Source organism: Tyto alba, unplaced genomic scaffold (assembly GCF_018691265.1).
Source record: "Tyto alba isolate M040663 unplaced genomic scaffold, T.alba_DEE_v4.0 Super-Scaffold_2, whole genome shotgun sequence".
Classification (NCBI taxonomy): domain Eukaryota; kingdom Metazoa; phylum Chordata; class Aves; order Strigiformes; family Tytonidae; genus Tyto; species Tyto alba.
Window position 1 is genome coordinate 84,114,170 of NW_024881282.1, and position 25,572 is coordinate 84,139,741.

The 25,572-nt window shown below is 39.8% G+C and overlaps 1 protein-coding gene and 1 long non-coding RNA gene across 11 annotated transcripts in view; one reads left to right on the forward strand and one right to left on the reverse strand.

The window, feature by feature from the left end:
- The first annotated feature begins 773 nt into the window (after positions 1–773).
- Positions 774–2,457, forward strand: LOC116959935. The gene is made up of 2 exons (XR_004406091.2): positions 774–941; positions 1,622–2,457. It is a non-coding gene; the product is annotated as an uncharacterized LOC116959935 (long non-coding RNA).
- A 16,761-nt stretch (positions 2,458–19,218) lies between these two features.
- CELF2 (CUGBP Elav-like family member 2) overlaps positions 19,219–25,572 on the reverse strand; it is a 559,898-nt gene continuing 553,544 nt past the window's right edge. For 8 of the 10 annotated variants that reach the window (XM_032985807.2, XM_032985805.2, XM_032985804.2 and 5 more), the window contains one exon: positions 19,219–24,948. In XM_032985807.2, the coding sequence (XP_032841698.1) occupies positions 24,821–24,948 (128 nt within the window). In that variant the 3' untranslated portion in view covers positions 19,219–24,820. The remainder of the gene's footprint in view (positions 24,949–25,572) is intronic. The other 2 variants (XM_032985801.2, XM_032985803.2) reach the window with 1 other exon arrangement.

Consider the following 25,572-nt stretch of genomic DNA (forward strand, 5'->3'; position numbering starts at 1 on the left):
CCCGTCTGAGGGAGTGGAGTGGGATCTGCTGCTGCTGCTGAGCCGCCTGCCCAGAGTTTATAGCTAGGACATTGGGCCACTGCTGCAGTTGTCAGTTTAGCAATTTTCAGTGCTTTAATAGACTGTATTTCTGAAAATTGGCCTGCCTGCTCTACAAGTGTTATTGATTATAATGTGAGTTGTATTGCAGCTGGAACTGTAATAGACTCTTAAGGGATTTATTTTTTATTTTTTATGTTTTTATTTTTTTAAGCAGACTTGGAGGTTAAGTGGATACTACATTATGCTATTATTATAGCTTCAATATTATTATTTTTCTTTAACTGGGATTGTTTATTATGCATGTATTGAAGCACAAATGTGGAACAAATGAATCTCATATCAAATTAATGCTGTGATCAGGTTTTCCCCCCTTCCCTCTTTAGTTGACATAACAATCTGTGATCTTGAAGCAACAATAAAATTAGAATTGCATTTAAGGTGTTTACATCATGTACACTCTGTATCCCATTATTATTTTTCACTGTAATAAAAGCATTGAGTGTTTGCTTTGGAAGACAACACCAGTACAGCTCTTGCCTTGCCACGTCTCACGTTGCTTTTTGAAGCCAAAAGTTGTTTGTTTTGAGAAGAGGGAAGGGTATTCTGGGCTGGAGCTTTTGGAGGCGAGGTGATTTTGTTTATGTTTTGTTTTGTTTTGTTTTGTTTTGTTTTGTTTGTTTTTTTTTTTTTTTTTTTTAGAAAATGTCTGTCTTTTATTGTAGGATGCAGTTTTGGGTGTGCTACCTTTTAATTTCAGAACTTCAAAGAAATGCATCTCTGCTTTTAAATGTGCTGCAAATCTCCACCCCTGCTGTTGTGGAAAGTACATCTTCTAGCTGTTTCCCTTACTGACAAAAACCAAAATAAAGCAACATGTGTGCAAGGACGAGATTTCATTGGTGCGTATGTGTGCATGTGCGTGGCTGCATATGTGTGCATACAAATGTATGTATATGATGTAATTAACTCCCCCTCCCCATGACTGCACAAGCTTCTGCCCCTGGGGACAGGATGAAAGGAGAAAACATGACAGATGTTAGTCATATTGCCTAGTGCATGACTTAAAAGTGCTCTGGTAGTTCAGCAATGAGTGTCATGGAAAAAACATTTATAGAACAAAGAGGCCGTTATCTCAGTATCTAGACTGCGCTGGGCATCACGGAGCCCCTTTACTGCTGCTCCTATCCAGTCTGGCACGTTATTCCTTGCTGTGACATCTTTCTGTGTAGCCTTTGTAGATAATCCTTGTGATAAAGCTACCTTCAGAAAAATTGGAGTTTTTCATTTTTAAATACATAACGTGATCACCTTATGCTGAGGCTGGACTTGAATAGAAATACTGTGAGAAGATTTTCCTTCTCCATCCGCTAAGCCTGCTGTTCTCAGACACAAACCATCCTTTGATTTTTTTTTTTTTTTTTTGCAAGTTTAGCCTCTGTTAGGAGCACAGGAACCATCTATTTATGAACACTCTGTGTGATTATTTCCCTGATTAATCTGAATATAGGACGTACAGCAACAAGCTAATTCTAAAGCCTTTCCTGGAGGTGCTAACACGTCTTCTAATTCTTTATTTCAGATCCTGTACAACACAGAGAAGAATTGCCACACTGGGATTTGGGAGGGACAGGATAAAAGAAAATAAAATGCCATGTAGGCTGAGCAGGGAAGGTAGTTAACTGTCATAAATTTCTGAAGACAAGATCTCTCCAGATCTGGGTTCATCTAGTGAACCCTTCGCTGACTCTAGTCCTAAAGATCAAAGAGTGGTGGATTAAGTAGCATGTATTCTGCAGTGGCGTGCTGCTGGGGATTAGCTGAAGAAGAATCACCTAAATAAAAGGTCAGAGTGCCACAGAACAATTCTGACTGCAAGGGACCTTGGGAAGTCCTAGTCCAACCCGCTGTTCAGGGCTGGACCAACTTCAGTGTAAGATCAGGTTGCTCAGGGCGATGCCTAGTTGAATTTTGAATGTCTCCAAGGATGGCAATCCCACCTCCTTTCAGGAAGTCTATGCCAGTGTTTAACCTCTGTAATGGTGGACTTTTCCTTCCTTATATATAATTGGAATTGCCCTTCCAGCAAATTTTTGTGCCTACCCCATCCATGTAGCTTTTCGTCCTTTTGTTGTATGTTCCTGAGAAACATCTGACTCCATCTTCTTTAGGTTGTTGAAGACAGCTATAAGATTCCATCCCTGCCTCCTCTTCCCCTGATGCTGTCTCTTCTCCAGGATGAACAAAGTGAGTGTCTCAGTATCATCACATACATCATGTGCTCTGGCTCCCTCATCATCTTGAACTGTAACTAAACTGGACTCACTCCAATTGGCTGACCACTCACTTGGCGGCCCAAAACTGACCACAGTACTCTAGATGTGGTTTCACAAATACCAAATAAAGGTGAATAATCAATTCCCTTGACCTCGTTTGGAGCAAAGGAGATGGTCTGGGCTACCACTGACTGCTACTACAGAGCCTTTTGAAGCTGCCGCCATCAGTGCCAATGATCTGTTTAAATGATGGCCTTAGGCCTCTTCTCACTGGATAAAATCCACATTGATCCAGGATTAAGATCACTAGTTGTCTCAAAAGAGGTCCAAAGACTATGTGAAGTTCTGTGGTGGCTTTTACGTTTTATTGTTGTCCTGGTTGGGGCTGGACTAGAGCTCCCGTTGGTTCGGCAGCGGGAGGAGTGCTGCAGCCCCCTGAGACCCCAGGGGCTCCCCAGGTCCCAGTGCCCTCACCTGTGCGCGGGGGCGGGGGGAGCACAGCTGGAGGGCTGGGCCCGGATTGGCCGATAGTCCATGTCATGTGACATTGTGCTCACTATATAAAGGCAGGAGTGGGCCAGGAACAGCTGCTGCTTCCAGGAGTGTGGCTGTGGGGCCTTTGTGTTTGGGATCGCCGGCCGGGAGCAGGTGGGTGGTGAGCAGCTGTATGGTACATTACCCATTGATACTGCTGTCAGTGTATTGTTCTGTTACTGTTATTAAACTGTTTTTATCTCAACCCGCGAGTCTCCCTTTGCCCCTCCCCATTCACAAGTGGGGGGAGGGTGGGTGAGTGACTGCGGGGCGTTTAGCTGCTGAGTAGGCTCAAACCACAACAATTGTGACCTTTCAGGATGAGGGCTAAGGTTGGAGACTGAAGCAGTTAGGAGTCTCCAACTGTTGGTGACAATTCTTTGCCTGTTATGATTATGATCACTGCCCCATGCTATGAACATGCTACTTGGTTGGAGGGGCTATTTCTGGAGTAAGTCATTTAAGTCACTTGGAGAAGGATTTTGGCTATAACTGCTATGGTATCTCAGTGTAGGCTCTGTAAATAGGGTGAGACCATTTTTCCAACGTGTTCCTACCAGGCTTTTCACCCTCAGACATCTCCTCATCCCTTGGTGTGGGACACTGGACTCGCCCTCAGCATCATGTTGTAAAGATAAAACAGGAACAGTTTGTGAAAAAAGGATGGGGAGGCCCTTGCCCTGCTAATGTTTGGGGTCCATGAGGTATCACATAGGAAACCTATATCAAGTTGCTGACCAGTGTTCACACTGGCCCAGCTGCTCTACAGGCTGCTATCCCCAATCAGTTTGGATATAAAGCAGTCTGCCTTAACTGCTCTTGGTGAAGGAAAGTGAAATGAGGGTGCTTTTCTCTGGCCAGTGATGTAATAGTATGGCCAAGAGAGATACTTTTAAGTCTCGCTTGGTGATACGTCTGTTAAAATGTCTTTGCAGATGTCTCCAAGCATTTCTTGTGATTGGTACTGGTGACTAGAAAGAGCCTACAGGGACTAGAAAAAGGAGGGAAGAGAACAGAGGATGTCTTGAGCTGGCTCTTGGTTTGTAACCATATAAGAGAGATACTCATTTTGTGTAGCACAATGAAGATACCTTCATGTCAGCTCCAAGATTACTCAGTGTAGCCATGTCAGTATAGCTCTGTGCCCAAGAAAAATCTTATCAGCTTTGCTTTGAAGAATGGAGATCCTTGTAGATGAGCCTACACTGTCTTCAAGACCTGTAATTTCATCCTTGCATGGTGGATCCAACTCCTCGAAGGCAATGTGGTGGGTCATCATGCCATCTCCCAGTGCATGGCAGAGACGTGTGACTATCACACTTCTAAGCTTCTATATTATAGAATAAATGCTTTACACCACAAGCATGTTTTGAAAAATCAAACAAAAACCTGAGAACTTGATTACCTTGTCCTGATGACCCAAATCACGAGGTCTGCTGCAACACTTTAACATATTTGCTGCTGTACTCATGGTTTCCTTTGGTTGACTTAGTGCTACACAGAGCAGCTCTGAGGGTACTCCAGTGATTTATAACATGCTTTCTAGTTGAGGGCATGTATTTATCGTGTTACAACAAACGAATGATTAATAGTTGCCATAGTGATAACGAGAACTTGAAGTCTTTGAGCACTACAGTCAAATGCAAGCCTTGGCACATCTTTGCTGCAAAACAATCATGGTGGGGTCTTAAAAATAGAGGTTCAGAAACCAGCATCACTTAATAATACTGTAACACCCTATGAAGAAAACATTAAAAAATAATCATATGCTTATTTAGAAATGTGAAAAAAACAGATGGGAAAGACTCAGTTCATCTTTTTCACTGTAAGAAGACATTTAAATGTTTTCACAGAATGTACTTTTTTTTTTTTTTATGCAGTTGAAAGCTGCTGCTTTTTACTGCTAACCTTCCCCTTCTTTCCCCTGGCACAATTTTGCTTCTTGAAATGTTATATGGACAAAATCTCAGCTTTCCAAGGTCCTGACAATGCTTCTCTTTAATCCAAGGTATGTATTCATTTCTCCTCAAGTTTTCTTACCAGCCACCAGTAACAAGTCTTTGCAGGAATGCACAGAATTGCCTCCCATTATTTCTTGATATTTTGTAAAGGCAAATGTCATGCAGACATCTATGGGACACTAGGGCATATGGGTAGTTGCTGAAGCTTATAGTTGTTTGTTCAAGACCAGGTTGGGCACAAATGCCTCTGTATTCAAAAGCCTGTGCAGCATAATGCAGTGGTCAAAGCGGAGTTCGTTAGTGATGGGAGACCCGGACCCAACAGCAGGCAAAGTTAACTTGGGTGATGTGTCCTAACAGTCTCAAATAGTTGTTCAAAAAACGTGAGCGAGCAAGAAAAGTCTTGACTTGGTTATCCTCCATTGGTGTCAATTTGCTGAAATATTTAACCTGGAAATGAAGACTCAGCAAATGTATAAATAAAACGTTGAGAGTCAGAGTGGCAAGGCCCTCCTCTCCTACCTGCTGCCTCTCAAGGGCATTTATAAATGAGACTTTCACAACACACAGGGAAAAACAGAGAGCAGACTTGGTGGCCATTAAGTACTACAAGAACTAATTAAATGAGAAGGAAGGAATCTGAAGCCACTAGGACATGCAGAAGCTTTGTTTTGCTTACTGGTATACTGAGAAATTCCAGCTGTGGATCTGGAAGATGAGTCAACTGATTTATCCAGGAGATCACATAAAGAGCAAGGCAGGAGGTATTGTGCCACACTAAAGAACACGCATAATATTTTTTGGCATCAACGTGCAGCTAATATCCTCTCAGAGGAATGAGAAGTGATGAGAAACCTCCCCCTTGTGTTACTTCTGCATTTCCCTCTTTCTCGCTCTTTGGGACTTTTCCTGTCTACAGCTCTGAAGAATCAGGATCCTGTACTATCAAGTTGGTGTAAAATTATTTTTCCTGATTCCTCAGCCTGTGGTTGTGGGAATCTGAAATCACTGTCAGCCCTTTGGAACATTGAAGGTTTGAAGACAGAAACTCGGCACAGGAGTACCAGGCAGTCCTCAATTCAGCAGCAGTAAATTAGAGAAAAGAGAATAACACTCATTTCCAGGAGTCCCATGCAATGTGATAGTTGAGGTGAAACAAAGACAATTTATTTTGATGTCACTGGCAAGTTGTAAAGCATTAATTATTAGCCAGTACTGCTTTGCAAGAAAATATAGATTAGAGGTTCAGTGCTAGCAGATATCTACCATCAACTCTCACAGCCAACAGGCACCCAAAAAGCTTCAAGACCTGTGAGTCCCTACTGCCAGGTGTTGGCATACATGTGCCTCTACTTGTCCAAATGTCTGATGGTTGCACCAACGTTGGCACGTGGCTCAGTCACTATGAGCTCGTAAGACCCCTATGTGTTGGAGCCACCATCCACAGGCCATGTGTGCTACAAACAAAGCATGCGGGCAGACCAGACCTTTGCCATGTGAGATGATCTTGTGCTTTGCCTTTCTAATTAGATCAAGAGGAACATGATGCTCCAGCATCTTTGTAGGCTCGGTGTAACTAATTCAGCGCTACAGTGGGACTTGCTCCAGAGACAGTGTTGTGTCCCATAGATGCACTTTAAACATTGAATACAGCTAATGAAGGTATTAAAAGGCAGGAAAATTTTAGCCATTTCAGTGGACCAGGTAAGTCGAAATGCCCTCAGACCAGCTGGAATGGATGTTTGTAGTACTAAAATGTCACACTGCCGTATGTGACAAAATTGTCTACTAATGATGGGCTTCACCCAAGCCAGCATTTGGCCACTCGTAGTTTCCTTGGATTGCCCACAGCACGCAGCCTAGCCTGGCTGAACGTACCACTTTGCAGCCAGAATGGGCTTTGTGAGTTGTCAAATAATCCTGAGACTTCACATAAGCAACAAGTTTGGGTGTTATTTCGGAGCTATATAATTTTCCGAAAAAGGTAAAATGATCACTTCAGTGAGCAGGTTTTTGAACAAGTTTTTGTTCAATTAGCGCAACTTGATTTATTACTAGGTGAGCCCTCAAACAGCCTGTAATTACAGACCCACAACTGCAAAGTAAGAAGATTATGAAGGTTAAACATATCAAGTCTTTGCATGAGAAGGAAGTGATCAATGAAAACAAAAAAAAAAAAAGCTAGAGTTAACAAGAGATAAAAGGATTCAAGACTGTGGCAGGTAGGTTTGTGCTAGGACATTCTGTAATGAAAGGAGACAGCACAGCAAATGAAATCAGAAAACCCTGATATTGCTCAGAGTACTATTAGAAATCTTAGATGTAGTCTTCAAAAATAACTCTAATTTTAATGGCTAGTGTGCTTTCTTTTCAGTCCCAAATTTACCTGCTGTGGTAATGCAGTGTCCTCTCACATTCAGTGTTGAAAATTAATTACTTGAGTAATAAGAGTATATAGAAAGTTATCTTCAAACAGGTTATAAAAAGAGTTGTTTGCACTGAAGGGAAGTTGCCCACTGCATTTTAAGTTTGTAGCATGAATAAATCTCTTTGTGTTCTCACACACTGTGTCCCCCCCATTATGCCTAGATGAGAGAGACAAATAGAATCTTTTGGGCTAGCTAACCTTGTCCCAGAAGTCTTACGCTTAAAGACCATTTTTTGCTCTTTGCAATCTTAAATCCTATGGGAGGAGAAACCTCCCATGCTGCCCCAGAGGCAGGCTTGCCCTCTATTATATTTCACTTTAAGGAAATATTTTCCTGATCTTCAGCCTTTACGTCTCACTTGCTTAATTCTTTCCCGCTGCACCTAGTTAGATTCCCTTGTACAATCCTAAATAATTAATCACCTCCTTCATTTATTTCAAACACTTGTTGAATACAGAGCAGAGAACAAGAATTACTCATAGGAAGAAAAGGAATGAGAACTGGATGAGAGACAACCAGTTGAGAGGCAAGGAACAGGGAAAGAACAATGCTCCAAGCGTAAAATCCAAGCTGCTGGTAAGAGTAAAAGGGATACAGGAGCGCTGCGGTGCCCCGTGGCTGATTCATGCTGCTTACTTCTGCATATTAATTCGGGAAGGCAAACCACAGTTCCTCATGGGGTCTTGAAGTGCTCTGCTCAGAAGAAGGTATCCTTTGACGCCTGTCAGTCTGAAACAGCAGAGGTATGCAGGCAGCTCCCCAGGCATGGCTGGGCATCCGAACGTAAAACGGGAGCAGTGGTGAGTGCACCATGAGCATAAGCCCTGCAGCCATTTAGATGCCCTGCAAGCCTTCAGCAGGTGAAGGCTGCTCAGGGGAGGGCAGTTCTGCGTATATGCAGAAGCAGGACTTAAGAGAGCTTCCAGCGCTGATAGTAATGCTCCTCACAGTCTTGCTCTCCCATGGACATGGGTGGATTTTGCTACACAAAATACATTTTGAAGGGTTGCAGAGGGGTGTGTGAGGGTTTGGTTTGTTTGTTGTTTTGTTTTTTTTTTTTTTTTTTTTTTTTTGGTTTTTGTTTTTTTTTTTTTTGTTTGTTTGTTTGTTTGTTTTTCTTTCCTGTGTATTTTGTTTCCTTAGACCTTGAAAGCTGAAGATCGCAAATTTCTGGGCAAGCCTAGAAGTGCATTCCTAGAGCACAAGGGCTCCTTACCAGCAGAAGGCATGCCCCAGGGCACTGTGTCCAGCTGCCATGAGCTGAGCACCCAGCTGGGATGCTAAAATCAGGAAAGTGCACCAGGTTCCCTTCCTCACTCTCCTTCAGCAGAGAACAAGCAGTTTCTTCAGATGCATAATAGGTCAAACTAGGGTCTGACCCACATCTGGTGATATCTCTGTACCTTTCCCAACAGGTGTACAGGGATGCTCAACCAACCAAGAACCTCGGTTAACTGAGCCCAAGGGCTGACCACATAAAAACTCTTCTAAGTTGGCAATTTGGCACCAGTCCCCTGGGTTGAACTCCACAGCCCTGGGGACTGTAGAAAGGAAAAATTTCTGTACTTTGACAAGGAAAAGAGTGTATTCAGCAAGCAAGGAGATGGCCAACTGTTAATAGAAAAGAGTAGGGCTAAATGAGCTGAAGAAAATGTGGCTGGAGGAGAAGGGGGCACTGTGAACACCACTTGTTAAACCTGTTTGCCCTCCATGCAAAGCTACAGTCCAGCTGGCTGGTGTTTCCATGAGTTGTGCACTTTTTACTTATTTACACCTGGGATCATGACCTCTCATCCAGGAGCTCTGTTCCACTGAGACTAAATTTATGGCTAGCATCTGCTCCTGCACCAGGCACAGGGAGGTGATTTATAGCAAAGAAATTGCATTCTGACCCAGTGACAAGCCATATTGCTGAGATGTTGAAGATATCATCAGGCTGTGGCATAAATATGGGTACAATTTCAGTAGGTGTGAAAATGCTTACAGTCCACCACACAGCCCAGTCCACCCCATAGTCCCACTGCTGTTGTTCAGAAGTTGGATGCAGCTATAACTCTCTTCTAAGGTAAGTAATACAAAAAGGGAGGCACATGGGCCAGGATGGGACAGTGCTAGGGTTTTTATTTTTATTGGGAAATATATTTTGGCAGAAATGAGACCTATCTAATAAGCAAGCAACCCCAGTTGTGAAGAAAGTGCTTGGAAGGGGACAGGGAAGTGGGATATCTCATTTGGGAATTTGTGGTAATATTTGACTGTAAGGCCCATGAAGATGACTATGGGATCCACTGGCTCGGCAGGTAGTGTTTGGAAAAAAAAAAAAACACAAAACAACAAACCATTAACTAGAAGCAGTCCTGCCTATGAAACCTCATCTTCTAGGCTTGTATGGCTGTGATTTGAGACAGGAACCTGGGATGTGGGAAGGGGAGGAGAAAGGGTCCTTCGTGACCCTGTCTTCTCCCTGCACATATACTGGTCGTCTTCATGCTTTTCCAGTCAGCATGTTCTCAATCTGTAACTGAGTGGTGGTGGTATTATTTTCCCTTATGCTGCCCACAAGATTTCTGGAAAACAAGTTTGCTGGCAGTGTGGGGAGAAGGGTGAATTCCAAAAAAAATGAAAGCTGGGATGAAGACAGGAGAGCAGGAGGCCCAAACCCTTGTGCCACAAGTTGTGCTCATGCCTGTGGAAAGGAAGAATGTCTTAAGCTACTGCCAGCAGACTGGTACCTGGTTAACAAGGAGATGGGTGAGTGGATGGATTCCTGTCACCTGCAAGCACAAGGATCTTGGCCATCCTGGAAATCTGCAGCCATAGCTTTGGGTTTGTCACTACTGTGGACACACATAAGTATAAGTAGCTCTTTGGACCAGTAACAGCATTACCCAAGAGTATGCTTCACATCACGGTGGTGAGCAGGAATCCTGGTTCTACTTCCCAGGGTGTGCTCTGAGTGCTCTGTGACTAGTTACAACATACCTGGTAGGGAACAACCACTGTTTCCTTTATTAGCACCTTCTGATGTTTCCTTGCTTTTTAATTTATTCACATTTTGTCACGAAAGTGAGAGGAGAGAGGAGTGGGTGAGATACCATAATGTGCTCGCTATTGCCTCAGCCTCGACTTGCATTAGGTTCAGCCACCTGTAGTGCAACCCAAAACAAGTGCAAGTGCAACATCCGTATTTTGTACCACTTCATAGCCTATCCCATCAAGTTTGCCAATGACACCAAATTGGTGGGATATGACCATGGGCAGGGCTGCCATTCAGAGTGAGCTTGACAGGCTGGAGGAAAGGGCCCACAGGAACTTTGTGAAATTCAAGAAGGAAAAAATTCAGAGAGGAAGGAAGAGGTGCTTATGGTGATAAAGGCTAGGGATGGACAGGCTTGGGGGGAGCTCTGCTGAAAAGGATCTGGGGGAGGTCCTAGTGGGAGGTGATGACAAGCCAGCAGTGTGCCCTGGAAGCGAAGCAAGCCAACATCCTAGGCTGTATGAAGAGCAGCAGAGCCAGGACAATGAAGGAAGTGATTATTGACCCCACTCTCCCTCCAACTCTCTCCCACAAAGACACATTTTATACTGCATCTAGATACTGCATCCAATTTTTGGTTGCTCCAGTATAGAAGAGGAATGGACAAACTCAGAGGAGTTTAGCGGAGGCCCACCATCATGGCTGAGCAGAGGCTGAGGGAGCTGGGCTTGTTCAGCCTGGAGCAGATATAGCTTTGGGGGCACCTAAACAGCAGCACCCTCCCTGATATCTATGAAGAACTTATCAAGAAATTTTAGCAGGGCTTTTTGCAGTGGCATATGACACAGTGTGAGAAGTGAGGGGTGTAAGTTGCAACAAGAAAGGTTTGGGCTGGATATCAGAAAAAATATCTTCACCATGAGGACAGTCAAGTAGTGCAACAAATTCCCCAGAGAGGCTGTGAAGAATCTTTTCATTTTATTATTCTTTTGAGCAGAAGGATCCAGGATCTAGGGCAGGGGGAGCAGTGCTCCAGTGTGTTGTATGATTACCCCAGGATCAGAGACCAAGGTTGAGGTGGCAAAAATTTTGTGATACTTAGGCCACATCCACAACAAGAGTAAGCGATAGTTTCCTAGGGATCCTCAGTCTCAAAAGTTGAATAGGGTAAAACTAATGCCAGACGTGCTCTACAGATCACGAAAGTACAACTCCTTGGCGGGTCTGGCTTTTCTGGCATAGGGATATTCTGCATATATCTATCCCCCAAAAAGCAGTCCCACTGCAGTCAGGGGTTTTTTTGGCAAAATTCTCACTTCAGGCCTGTGGGACATCACCTGGGGCTCATTTGTTAACAATAGACTTCATTGAATTTCACCTTCAGCTGTCTACAAATTAGACCTCCGGAGCTCAATCTTTTCTTATAAATGCAGGCATCAGTGCCATTTGAATTGCCCTGGAATATCCAACATGGCCGAGGTTTAGGGAAGTGAATAAAGGCCTTAAAAGTTGGATTCAGCTCACAGACTCATCCTTCTAAACTTAGGGATCCTTAGCTGGGTACCTGGATGCATCAGACTCATATGATTATGCTGTTTAGAGCCCTTGAGCTGGCCTAGAGTACTCCACATTGGAGGTCACAAATGTCCTATTCCTCCTGCATGATGTCTACAGGTCCTTCATGGATGTTTTGAAGATGCTAGGCCATCTCAAACAGCACTAGATGCCTACATCTTGCAAACAAATTGAGCCATACTTGCTTCAGGGCAATCAGAGTAACACTGCTGACCAGTTTACTGTTGCCCAACTTGGGAGCAAAGACTCTTGGTGCACCTGTGTCTCTGAGTTGGCTAAGCTAGTCATCCAGGGCTTGACTGAATTGCCTAAACAGAGATGCCAAGTACCATCTGAGATACACAGAGTAGTCTGAGACACCTCTATGGTGCTGGCAGATATGACAAAGGACCTAAAGGAGACCTGTGATCTTCTGTTGCAGTGGTTGCAACTAGTAGTTAAGCAGGGTATCCTTGGGCACTGGGAGCAATATTTGGTGTCTCTACTAAGAAAATTGAATTCTGCTTCTGTTCTCCTCTTATAGCCAATGGAAAGTCAGGAACACCTCTAGACAGTGCCTTCACACCCTGGTCTTAGGCATACTGCTTCAGGTGGGAATAATTGTCTCCAGGATACATTTATGTTGTCTTGAATAATAGAGATATCTACAGGGTTAAGTAGTGGCATGTGTCTGCTTTGAGGAGTGCTGGGCTGAGGTTGAGGTTCCTGAGCAGATACATTGGTATCTCAACACCTTTATGATCTATGCCCAAGCGACATCATCAAGGACCTATATGGTATCACTGTGGCCTGAAAGAGCACCTGTGCCTATGCTGTTTCATAAAACAACACATCACCTTCCTCCATTATTGCTGCTGCTTATCCATTTTTATCAGTACTAGCATGGTGTCAGGTTAGTTTGACTAACTCAGGTTTCTTCTGATTTCCAAATGATGTCTATTCTCTAGTAGGTCCTGTGCATCCAGGTATCCCCCAGTCCCCAAGTGGTACTGACTCTTCTCCAAGGTCTGCTTCAGAGCCACAGGGCTTTAACTCCCACGTGCATCAATGAAAAGCAGCTGTATCTATTCAGAGGAGGATGACTGAGTGAAAAAGTATTTTACTTTTACCCATACTTCATATTTACTTATAAATAAATATGCATTACCCCATGGTTCCCCTCTACATTGTCAACTCTACCTGGGTGAGAAGGGCAAGATAACTGCAACAATTTCTTTAAGTATGTTCATTTTAACATTGAACTTAGGCTTATGGAAATGGGAAAACTGCTAGACATAATGCAGAAAATGAGGAAATGTCAAAAAATATTTTCTTTCACATACCTACATGTCAGAAGAAGGATAAAATAATTTCTGATCCAACTCTGTAACAACCTACTTAGCTACCATTGCTATTAAAGGTACAATATTTCCAATCAGGCAGCCCCACATACCTTGGGTTGAAAAAGGGGATAGAGAGCTTTGTTCCATTGAGAGGAACCTTTAGCACTCTTCAAGCACATCAGCAGCATCCCAGACAATGGGGAATGTACCGTTCTTGTGCTCACACTCATAAAAGACAAGTAGGATGACCGAGCTCATGGTAGACTAGTTTGACATTACCTTGGCAAAATAATGGAAATACTGATATGGGTATAAAGGGGTAGAAGACATTAAAGAAGAGGTAAACAATTAATGCCAATCAACATGTTTTTAGGGAGGAAAGGTTGTCAAACTTGATTTCATTCTTTGATGTGATTGTAGGTTTTGGCTGATAAAAGTAATTGCAAAGACGGTGCATACTCTGACTTTTGTGTGTTTGACAGCGCATCCTGATTAAAAAATTAGCATTCTACCCTATCAATACAAGGCACATAAAATGGATTAAGAACTGGCTGACATGTCAACAAAGAAGCTGTCAAAGGGGAATCACTGTAGGAGAGTATTTTTTTAGAGGGGTTCTGCAGGGATCAGTAATAGGTCTGAATTCTATTGAATATTTTCACTAATTACTTGGAAGTAAATATTAAAAGTACTGATAACATTGGAAAATAATGGAGAGGACTAGGAGTTTTACAAAAGTGCTCTTAGTACGGTTGTAAGCAAGCTTTCAAGTCTAAGAACAGGCAAGCAGACCACACATGCAGGAACCTGGAACACAACACATCTGATAGGGGTTTAGGCATACTAAAGAATAAATAATATAATACTGCCAACATGGTGTTTTGTGGCTTTTGTGTGTTATTCTTTGCAAGGATTGATGCAGTCCCTGACTGTAATTCAGAGGAGTAGAGTAGGGATGAAATTTTTAAAGTCTGCGTGTTGCATCACTAGACTTGATGTTGAAATAATGCATCTGGCTCTGGTACCCCAAATTTAGAAAGGATGTCAGGAAAAAAAAAAGGAAAAAAAAAAAAAAGGTTGTGGAAAAAACCACAAAAATTATTCAGGGATCAAAACCCTTACTATTGTATGTAGAGTCTTCCAGAGCATGATAGATACATATTTTATAAAAAAAAAATGCTGAAAAGCAACTAGAGACCTGCTTATTAGCGTCTTGGGTGGGTGGGGATGGTAGATACAAAAGGGCTCTTTAATGTAGCAGAACTGAGCAGAGCCAGAACGAACACAGAAAATGTCTGCAGAAGCACGGGCGGGGATTCAGCAGATCGTGTGCTTCTGGGAAGTGGTGGACTTTCAACCCAACTCCCAGTGGCTTCTGGTAAAGACTGAAACCTTTTGGTCGCACATTTTTTGACTTGATCAAGCATGGGGTGATGTGGAAATGATGTTGTCCTACAAGTGGAAGGTGAGACTTGGTGTTTTACTGGTCCCCTCTAAATTGTTACTCAAAAGCACAGAACTGTGAAGACTATGGTTCAGGGAGCTGATAAACCCACTACCTACTTTCCCACAGGACTTCATCTCTTGTCCTCTGCCTCTTTCCAAAATCCCTCCCTCCAACACCTCCGTGGTCTCCATCCTGTGGAACCATGAAACATGGGCGAACCAAGAGTGAAATTTTTCAAGCCATTGGTTGGAGGGAGTTGAGATAATGCTGAAAACTTTGCCTGGTGTGTTCTCAGGCAGGTTTTTAGAAGGGAAAATGTCAGCAAAACTTTGGACCAGAAGTTAGCCCACTTTCCAAACCGATGCTGTCTCTTTTTGCTGGGAACTCAACAATTTATGCATGTCCTGTGAATGAGATGTCCCTAGAGCAGCCCAGGGAGGGTGGGACATCACTCCCTGAAGTCCCGTCTCCAGAAAATAAGTCTCTAATATTCAGATGCTTCTTTGTTTAGGAAATAAAGTCCACCAGACCTATCACCAACTGTTTATGCTAAAGAGCACACTCCCATTAATGTTAATGGTGCTTTGGAGCATAAATTCTTGCTAATTGATATAGGAATGTATCCCAGAAGAGTTTACTTTACTGCTGATTTAGCTGATAGATATAAATGTGTGAGAGGGAAATATTAGCATTCATGTAAAACAATTAGGTTATCAACAGGGGCGAATGATTCAGAAAATGACTGCAACTTTCCAGCTCCCTTTAACGGAAAAAAAGAAAGTCTGCTAATGAGGAAAATCAGAGGGAATACAAATATGAGCTAATCGTTGCTATTACTTAACATTTGTGTTACATCAGCAAGCCCCTGAAAACCAGGGCTGGGTCCTCACCTGAGATCTGCAGATGTGGGATGGACAGGACCATCCTGCTGCCCACCAAGGTCAATCCTCTCCGTGGCCTCTCTGGTGGAGCAGTATTTTGGGTTTACAAGTCTAAAAAACCTTGCCACTAGATGCCGAGCTCAATACCATTTTCTAAATATGTACGAATACAGGAGAATGATACAAGCAGCAGATAGATTTCCACAATTTAATTTTTTTTTTTTTTTTTTCAGATAATATAATGGCATATGAAAAGTGAGGAAGTAATGCAGTTCAAAAGAAAAAAAGAAAGCAACCCCCACCACTCTCCTGGATCTTTCTGCCAAAGGCTGGCATTATAGAAAGTTTGCTAAATACAGTAAGTATGGGCATTTCCATAAAAATCTGATTGTTCGAAACCTACAAATTTGTGGCAAATACACAGCCATTGAAGGAATAAAGTTTTCAGTGTATTCAATAGTTTTAGCTATTTGATTCCCATTTATTTAATGGGTTTTGATGTGGAAATGTTTTCGTAAGAGAAGGCTCAGATACAGAAAATGTACAGTAAGCCACACAACTTGGGCAAAAAGATGCTTTGACCCCCAGTGTTGAATTTGTGATTTTGAGCATATGGGGTTTCATTTTTTTTTATTCTAAACCTATCTATAATCAGGAGGAAAAAAAGTCACATACCAAAAAAGAAGTATAGCATTGTTTGTGGAAGTAATATAGTACTGTTTAATTACATTTTCTGATTCATATAATTTAGCTATTTCTCAGTTTTAGTGCAAAAGCAAGCACATTTGCTTCTGCAAACACAGAAAAAGATAGAAATTTCTGCATTTTAATGTCTTTTGCTGCAAGTCACTGAATGGCAGGACTTTTTCTCCCCACACACTTCAGTAAGTCTAATTTTCAAGATCTCCATTATTAATGAAATATCAAGCGAATTATATAACATTTGCCTGGGCATGGTTAAAGACCGTGTACCCAGTAAGATTTCATATAACAAGAAGTGCCCAACCCTAGAAACATGGCTTTTTTTTTTTTTTTTTTCCATTTAATGCTCATAAAATTTTACAGACAACAAAATCCTTTCTTAAGCTTTATTTAAGAAATCGAATACTATTATAGTTCAATATATATAAGACACATCCAGTATTGTGTTCCTGATAGCAAGTGCATAGATTTTGTTAAGATATCATTTTTATATTTTAATTTTTTTTTTATTTGTTACTCAGTAGCATGTTTCATGATCACACGAAGGGATATTCCCAGTGATTTTGCTAAGAGCATGAGAGAAAAAACAGAACACAGCAAAGTAGTGAAACTACAACAGAGATGAGGAACAAAAACGATCAGGCAAACTATCAGTACAGTCGATTCCTGATAAGTGAATAATCTGATTGCTTGGTCACAATGCTTTATTCACTTATCAGGAATGATTCACACTACATTTTGTTAAACTGTTTTCCTTAGCCTAATACCTAAGAGTCACACTGGGCAAAGGCACACACACTCTGGCAGGCTATTCTTTAATCAGCAAGTCTTGTGACAGTTTGGTAATTTCCCATGGCGATACACATATAGCTAACAAAGAGACATTTTGCTAACACTGCAAGGTGCCTTACATAATTGAAATTAAAAGCATGCATTTAAGCAGGACAAACTGTTCAGCTGCATTGCTTTAAGGAACTCATTTTTCCACATTGTTGAAATAAAAAAAAAAAAAAAAAAAAAAAAAAAAAAGAAAAACCTGTATCTTTCAGCCCTGAGTATTTAAAAGAAATCCAACTGCAGTATAAGTCTTTTATTTCAGTTGTATTTTTTTGAAGAAAAGACCCTTCACAAAGCTCTAGTTTCTTTACTAAGACCAAGTTTGGAGAGAAAAAAGAAAGAAAACAAAAAAAGAAAACATCCACAGTGACCTAAAAAACCCAGAGACCAATTCTGATTCATCATTCATGCAAGTCAGGACTTACTCAACTGAAGCCACTGGTGTCAAAATTATCCAAATCGGGATCATAAAATCTAGAGATGTCAAAGACCCAGGAGATAGTCTGACCACCAATTTCTGCTTTCCTGCCTGGGCTGTCCACTACAGGCTTCTGTGGTTTTAGATTAAACTTAGAGTTGCTTGGACCCCTGACCTAAGACAACAGATCCTGAAAGATGACATGTGAGCTTGTTTGGGACTCCACTCATCACTTATTTGACTTTCATGGAAACGGAAAAGTGAAAAAAGCAAAAAAAAAGACTTTTTTTAAAAAAATATATTGTCCGACAACAACCAGGCCGACTCGTGAGCCACCAGAAAATTTCAAAACTCTTCCAAACGCAGGAGCCAACGTCGCTGCTGGCACCACACAGAAACACCCAGTGTGCCATGACCTCGTAAGACGTTACTTGAGGGTGGGGGTGTGTGTGTGTGAGCCAAAGCCAGAGTGCCAGAAAGACCAGGGGAGAGGAGACAAGAGGGAGGAGTGTCGTTTGGGTCTCATAAGAGCACTTTTAAGTGGTCTTCAATTCCTGAGCATCACGGAAAGCGGGACAAAGGAAAGGGATGGGGGCGTATGGCTTGAATTCCAGAGAGCACTCGCCAGTGCTGCTCTCTCCTCCTTAGGTTCGGTTGGGTTTGTTTATTTTTTTTTTCCCCCTCTCCAAATTGTAAGGTTTGCATCTGTGATCAGACAGAGGAGAGAAGAGACTTTTTGTAAACCAGAACAACATAGATTTTTTTCTTTTGCAGCTTTTATTTCATTATGGTGGGCACCAGTTGGGGGAGAGCAGAGAGATTCTTGTGAGGAAAAAAAAATGATAGGAAATGAAAGAATAAAAAAAGCTAAAAGTCAAGTGTAAAAAATAGTAAGAAAAAAAGTACTATGGTATTTCTTTTGTCCCTTTTGAGATTTGTGTAATACCATTAGCCAATGCTGAGAATGATCTGCTTTGTAAGCCCACAGCAAAAATATCACCCATTTGAACAACAGGGGATTTTTTTTCCCATCATTTATCATTTCTTTTTCTTTTCGTTTCTTTTTTTTTTTTTTTTTTTAACTTCCACTGGCTTTAATAGAAAGTCTTCCTGTGCTCACCTGGATTTGATATTATTTTTTAAATTATTATATGTATAACTGCACATAACAAGGTCGATCACCTGGTAGACTTTTGCAGGCTCTCACAGCCCTACTTAAGATGTGATTAGTTTCTAAGGAGAGTTTGACTAACACCATATGCCGTCGGATTACTGTGCAGTTTGGAAGAAATCCCAAGGCTATATCCTCCTTTTCTTGAACGTTTCATATGTTTCTGTAGAGTAGCAGCAGAGTATTATTATTTTTTTTTAATGACTAGGAAGTATTGATCTCCATAGTCTGCATTTTCCAGACTGACTATAATGTCACAGCAAAAAAAAAAAATCTTTTCAGGTGGATTCTGTGTGTTTGTGTGCAGAAGCTTTTGCAGTTAGAAGGCTAACGAAAGCTACCTTCAATATGACTTTGCAAGAAACTCATTTAAAATGCTTCCTGCTCAGATTATCCAAGTGATAAGGCATGACTAGGGGGAGGAAGAGAGAAAAAAAAAATAATCCAAGAAACCATAACATGTCTAAAATGTACAAATCCTCTTTTGCCCCCCAATCAGATATTCACTTAGGTGGAATCGACTGTATCTTTTATACACAACCAACAAATAGAGAAAAAAAAAACAGGCACGTGAAACAGTGAGGTGTGTAGATGTATTACCAACACAGAATGACCACCAACAATACAACACACAAAGTAGAGAGACAAGTATTAGGAAAATGGTTTAATATTGGAGACAGAAGCAAAAAACTGCATCACACAATAACATACGTTACAAAAATAAGTCTGACTGTTTCAACTACACGGTTATGTTCACAATGAGGACAGAAGAATCAGAAAAAACTCTGATCTAAACAGCAAAAAAGCAAACCCCTAACTTTTTAACTAATACATTTATCCACGCAAAGTGACCGAGTACTCCTAATTCTAATTACCTTATTGTGTAACTGCACGATACAGAATAAAAAGTGAAACTTACCGCTTTTGTTAAGACAAAATTCTAAACACTAGATATAAGCAAAGGGAAAAAAAGAAATCAAGCCAAAGTTTTGAATTCTCTAAACAAAACCAACTCTCTTTCTACCATCCAGAAATCAAACTTGAAAATCAGTCATGATCGAGGGGGCCCACAAGAGTAAGCCACAAAAATTTCCATTTGTTTTTTAATCTCCAGTATAAAAAGTTCCACTGGTACAAAATGCATAAGTACAATCAAGTTGTAGAAATAGGAAAGCCTGCTTTTTTTTTTTTCTTTTTTTTTTTTTTTTGTTATTTTTTTTTTTTGGCTCAAATTCCATCAAACAACAAAATCCAAATGCATCAATAAAACAGAAACAATACTCAAATGGTCTTACAGTTTCCACTAGATTGCATTAACTTTGGCTTTTCTCAGACAATACTTAAAAACTAGTTTGTAATTCTAAACAAAATGATAGTATTATTAATCTACAAACAACAATTCTCACAGCACAAAAAAAACACAAATACATAGGTTTGTTTTTTTTTTGTTGTTTTTTTTTTTTTTTTTTTGTATGACATTATCCAAAAAGGTAATGAAACTACAGGATATTTTTTCCTTTTGTTAATTAGCACTTAAGATAATAAAAACAGAAACAGTAAAATGATTCCAGAGTAGCACAAGCCAAGGAACTGTAACCCCTATGGTGAAAGAAAGATGAACTTGTTACTCCTTTGAGGACTGCCATTTCATTGCAATTAGCTAATTTGTTTGAAAAAACAACTAGTCTAGTCTTTTGATTAGAATTTTGTAAAGCAATTTCCCTTGTTTTTCTTCCTCTCTTATTAGGCCCTTGCACCCTTGCAGCTTTTTCCTTTCAATATTTTGAAAGAGAACTGGTAGATAATTTGTCTCCAAGGAGATGTATGTTTGGGTTTTTGGTTTTGTACTTGGTTTTATTTTTTAAAATTTTATTTCAAGATGGACACTTTTCTCAGTAATGACCCATCTCAGTTGCCTGAAAGTACAGAAACATTCCTCCTCTCCCTTTGCTAAGCCAATGTCCCATGTAGCGTAATTTGGGGCAGCCTGATGCTGAGTTACACTGCATGAGGACCAAAGGCATCACCGCTCTAACTGGACTGGTAAACCTGCAGGTCACACACTAGGGCATCTAAAAAAACTTTGGAAATTTATACGGTGGGTACAATGAGAAAAATTAGTGAAACAGTCTAAACAATCCAAATGATGATTTCATATTATATATATATATGTACATATATATAATATAACGTATGTGAGATGATACTTTGAATATGCAAAATTGCTGCAAGTAGTACAAAATAGCCCTCAAAGGGTGTAGGAAGGCCCCAGCAGTAGTAAAAACGTGAGAAAAGTATAGATCATTTATTTATAAGTGCATGTGCTATAAGAAGGAAAATTTTTTGCATCACTAGAGGCTAGTCCTTTCCATCCCAGGGCTCTACATAAAGAAGCATTTAAGTTGGGGATGAGAGACAAGAGTGCACCAGCTGATGTTGTTCATATAGGGCTTCATTTTTAATTTTAGGCGGCTTCGAATATAATCAGATAGAAATAGGAAGTGGAAGAAAGTATGGCACTTTATCATCAGTAGCAGGTACTGCTGCTTACACGCATTGGATTGGCAATGGATTCTCTATACCGGTAGCAAAGAACCGAATTTGGTTATTGGTCACTATTTGTGCGGTAGAAATGCAATCTAATCAGACTTACAAGGCAGTGAAAAGGGCTACCAGCATCTCTTTTCTGGTTCCTTACACAGAGCTTCCTCCAGCAAACACCCACATCAGTCACATATATATTCCCATGGACTACTTGTACGAGTAAAGTTACTCCTCTCTATACGAGTGTCTGCAGGAGTAAGCCAATATATTGCCGTTACAAATAATGGCAGATAACACCAAACATTACAGTGTATGTAAACTTTATCCATAAAAAGTAGTTTAACTGCAGTGCACATTGAATTTTCAACCAGGAAGATCTAGTGCATCTGATTTAAGCAAAAGTTCATTTATTTAAATTACAAAAATATTTTTTTTTTTTCTCCTCAAGGTTTTCAAATGGTGGATTTACCACTCCTGTCTGGGAGTGGCTCACACAATAGATAATTAAAGAATTGTTTTCTTTTTCTTTTATTTTATTAATACTGAATAGCATATTCCAGCAGCATATTAAAAGCTCTTTAAGAAAAGACAAAATCCCCAAAATCTAAAAAGGAAAACCACAAGTTAATTACGGTTTTAAATAATTTTAGTTATAGATACAGAAGAAATTTAGACAGCAGTAAAATATTTTTGTCCTTCAGATCTGCCCTGTGCATTGTTCTGATTTCAACCATGTATTAAATAAACCACAAAAAACTAAGTATATATATATTTATAGATATAGATATATATATAAAAATAAACAGCAAAATGGTGAATGTATAAAAGGTATTAACACTCAAGACAGCTCTGGGTGGAAAGGGTTAAAAGTTCAAAACTTTCTCACCTTAGAGGTTTCCATACAATATGAAGAAAATACATAGTGAGGTTTGCTTTCACAGCATTGATGTGTGCAGAGTGGTTAAAAAAGTGAAACATGGGCACTTATACAATGTTTTACAAAAAACATCAAAGAGAAATAACAAACAATAACAATTTCAGGCAACAAGACCACAGGATAGCAAGTTAACAAACTTTTTAACCTCTTTTTTCTTTAAATATTAGGGATTTATACAAAACACATAATAAAATACCCATGTTATCAAATTACTTCACACAAGAAACACACTGAAGCTCTAGGAAGAAAGTACCTTTGGAATTTGGCACTATAGTTTCACTGATTTTTTTTTTCTTTAAAAGAAAAACCGATCACATTTTGCTGAACACAAACACATCTAAATTGTTCACAATAAAAAAATGACATCAATGCGTCACAAGCCAACACAAACTTATTCTGGAATATTTTTTCATTTTTCACATGAAATTAATTTTTTTTTTTTAAGCAAACAACTTTTTTTTTTTGTGTTTTTTTTTTGAATCTTGTTTTTGTTCTTGTTGTTCAAGTAAACCAATTTTAAACTCGCCTTTTATAAACATAGAACACTTAAGACCATAAGACTCATGATGAAACCACAACTTAATTCACAGAAGCACCAACGTAACACATTTTACAGTAACCTTTCTTCTGTACATTGAAACAGTATAAAATATAGGTAATTTCATGTGCATTAAACCATGGATTGTCTAACTGTGAGTCAGTTCAGCAAAAGGTGACACAAGTAGGTAGCATTTGCCCTAAAACAGGGTAAATATTTTCTTATACTAATCTACAAAAAGTGGTTCTATATATATACTTTAATGAGAAAGTGAGCCACCTAAAATGGCCTTATCAAAAAACTTTACACTGCCTGAAAAATGTAAAAACTATTACAGACCTCTAGAGACTTAAAATCAGACAGTTTTATTTCTCAAACTGTTTTGGAAGTAGTCTGTTAGAAACCAACATTCTGTGCCTCTGGACACATATTGCTATTGTCACCAGTGACCAGGCAGAATGCCAATCCCTGTATAATACTTTCAAGTCTGTTTTTTTTTTTATTTTTTTTTACGAAATGAAAAACAAAACAAAACAAAACAAAAAACCCAAACAAAAAAACCCAAAGGAAAAAAGAAAACCAAAAAAAGGAAAGAAAGAAAAAACATTTTGCCACAGGTTGTTTTTAAATCCTATCATTAATTTATCTAATAATAAATTTCAGTCTTGCATGAATGCAGCAATGTTTTTTCACATTGACTTCCCAGAATTCATAGCTAGATGAGGTCACATGCAAATTTCAAAGGTCAAACTAGATCAAAGGTCAATAGGAGAACCAAATATGATGTGAGGTCAGAAAGACATCAGAAACAATGACGGGACGATGAAACTTTTTTTTTTTTGAGACGCCACAGGGACATGCTAGGCAAACGATGGGCTAACGGGCATGGAGATGTCTAGGGAAAAAACAAGGAAGAGGAAAAAAGTTACATAGAATCTATGCAGCACAAACAAAATCACTTTTATGGGTGCAGGAGAAAACTAATGCAAATCTTTTATCAGTAGAGTCTATGAGCCAGTCACATAATTTGCATTAACTTACAATACTTGTCAACAAGAGCACAATGGAACCCCCAAAGAATCCATCTGAAAGGAGTCAGAGAGAATGGATTCCTCTTTGGGGTGAAAAGAGAGGAAAGAACCAGTTTCTACAAATGTAACAGAAAGGTACGGGGAAGGGAAAAAAAAAGGTCAGACAACTGAACTTTAAACTAGGTAATGGAAACTACGAACAAAATAACCAGACAAATACAAACAAGAGGATAAAAGCATGAACTGTAAAGGGTGTAGGGTTCAACAGTGAAAAAGCGCCCATTCTTGGCACAATTACTCTAGAGACTACTTCAAAGGATCTAGCTAGCATAGAGAGCTGCTCTTTAGGTATCCAATAAGTTAACAATAGGCAATAAATAACTTCCATTATTTCTGAGGCAGTAAAAATTTTGTATAAAAATAGAAATGCTTTTTACAAATAAAATTTACAGGCCTGTGGCTTTCTTTTTTTTATTATTATTAAATTTATCTCTCAAGAAACATCAAGTATTGTCACTCATTTTATTTTATTTTTTTATTTTAAACCCTGTAGCTTTAGAAACAGATCTCTAAATCTTTTTTACATTAATCCTTTCCAAAAAAACAAGAACTTAAAAAAAAGTGGAATATAAAGACGACCAGTGTAAAATCAGACTAATATATAACAATACGTTGATTTGAACCGAAAAAAAAAAAAAAAATCAAATCTTCTCAAAAAACAAGTTGATGTAGTGGAAAGACTTGTTTCAATTTTTGTTGCAAAATAAGTGCTTCAACTGGCATGAGGCCATTTTGTTTAACCTATAAACTGCTGGTGCCACCCTGGTAAAATACTATCCATCCATAGAAAACAACTTTTATTGTGTGCTAACGGCACCAGGGTTCACAGAGTTAAATTGCACATTTTGTGTGTGTGTGTGTTGCTTTGAATTTCAAGACATTTATTTTTGTTTTAAAAAGGAGATAAATTATGCTGCAAAACAAAATACAGTAACACAACTCAATAATTACTTGGCAAGGAAATGGGAGCCAAGTGTAATAAGGACAAGTGGGGAAATGGAAGTGGTAACTGTAAAAATAACTGTCTCTTGGTGAAGGTTGGCTCTGTGTTCTTTCTTAACCCCCCTGCAGAGGACAGGTTTGCTTGTGGGACTTACCCTAAGAAAGCTAAAACAAGAGCAGTAAGCATCTGGGGTTAAGATCAGTAAGGTTTGCTGTCATTTTTGGAGCGTTTCAGCTGAACCTTCAAGCGTTTCATGCCAATCTGAAAGCCGTTCATAGCCTGGATAGCAGCTTGTGCAGAGACTGGATTGTCATAGCTAACAAAACCTACGAGACACAGAAAACGGAGGCGGGAGAGAAAGCGAACTATAGGTTAGAACAAATGTCAGAAGGCGTTTTGTTAGGATTTTATTATTACTATTTATTTGACACATTCACCTCACTTTTAATTAGTTCTTTGATGGCACTTTGTATCCCATTTCCTTTGCCTTCCCCTTTACCTTCGTAATATCTCTTTACTACCTGGGATGCAGTTGGCCAGTTTTGGTTCAATGCAGTTCCCAATCTGTTGTTTATCCACCTACCTTAGAGATTGATGATATTTATTACTGTGACACTTTTCAGTGTAATATCTACATACCTCCCAGTTTATTAGGAAGTACTATTAGGCCAGTTGCAGATGTGAAGCTGGAACAGAAAGCTTGGTTACAGAAACAAAACCTAAATGTAGATGCCTATACGCATTTGCACACCTGAATGTGAGTTCATGTGCACTGGTCCTGTGTGCAATGAAACACTCATCTCCTTGGGCTTAGCCCAGGACAGTTGCAGTATTAATATTTTGTATTTTCACAGTTCCTTCCAGTTCAAGATCTCAAGGTACATTAAATGTTAATTAATTCAGTTTCTTGGTCCCCAAAGGGGTATGCAAGCATCAAAATTAAGCAGCAT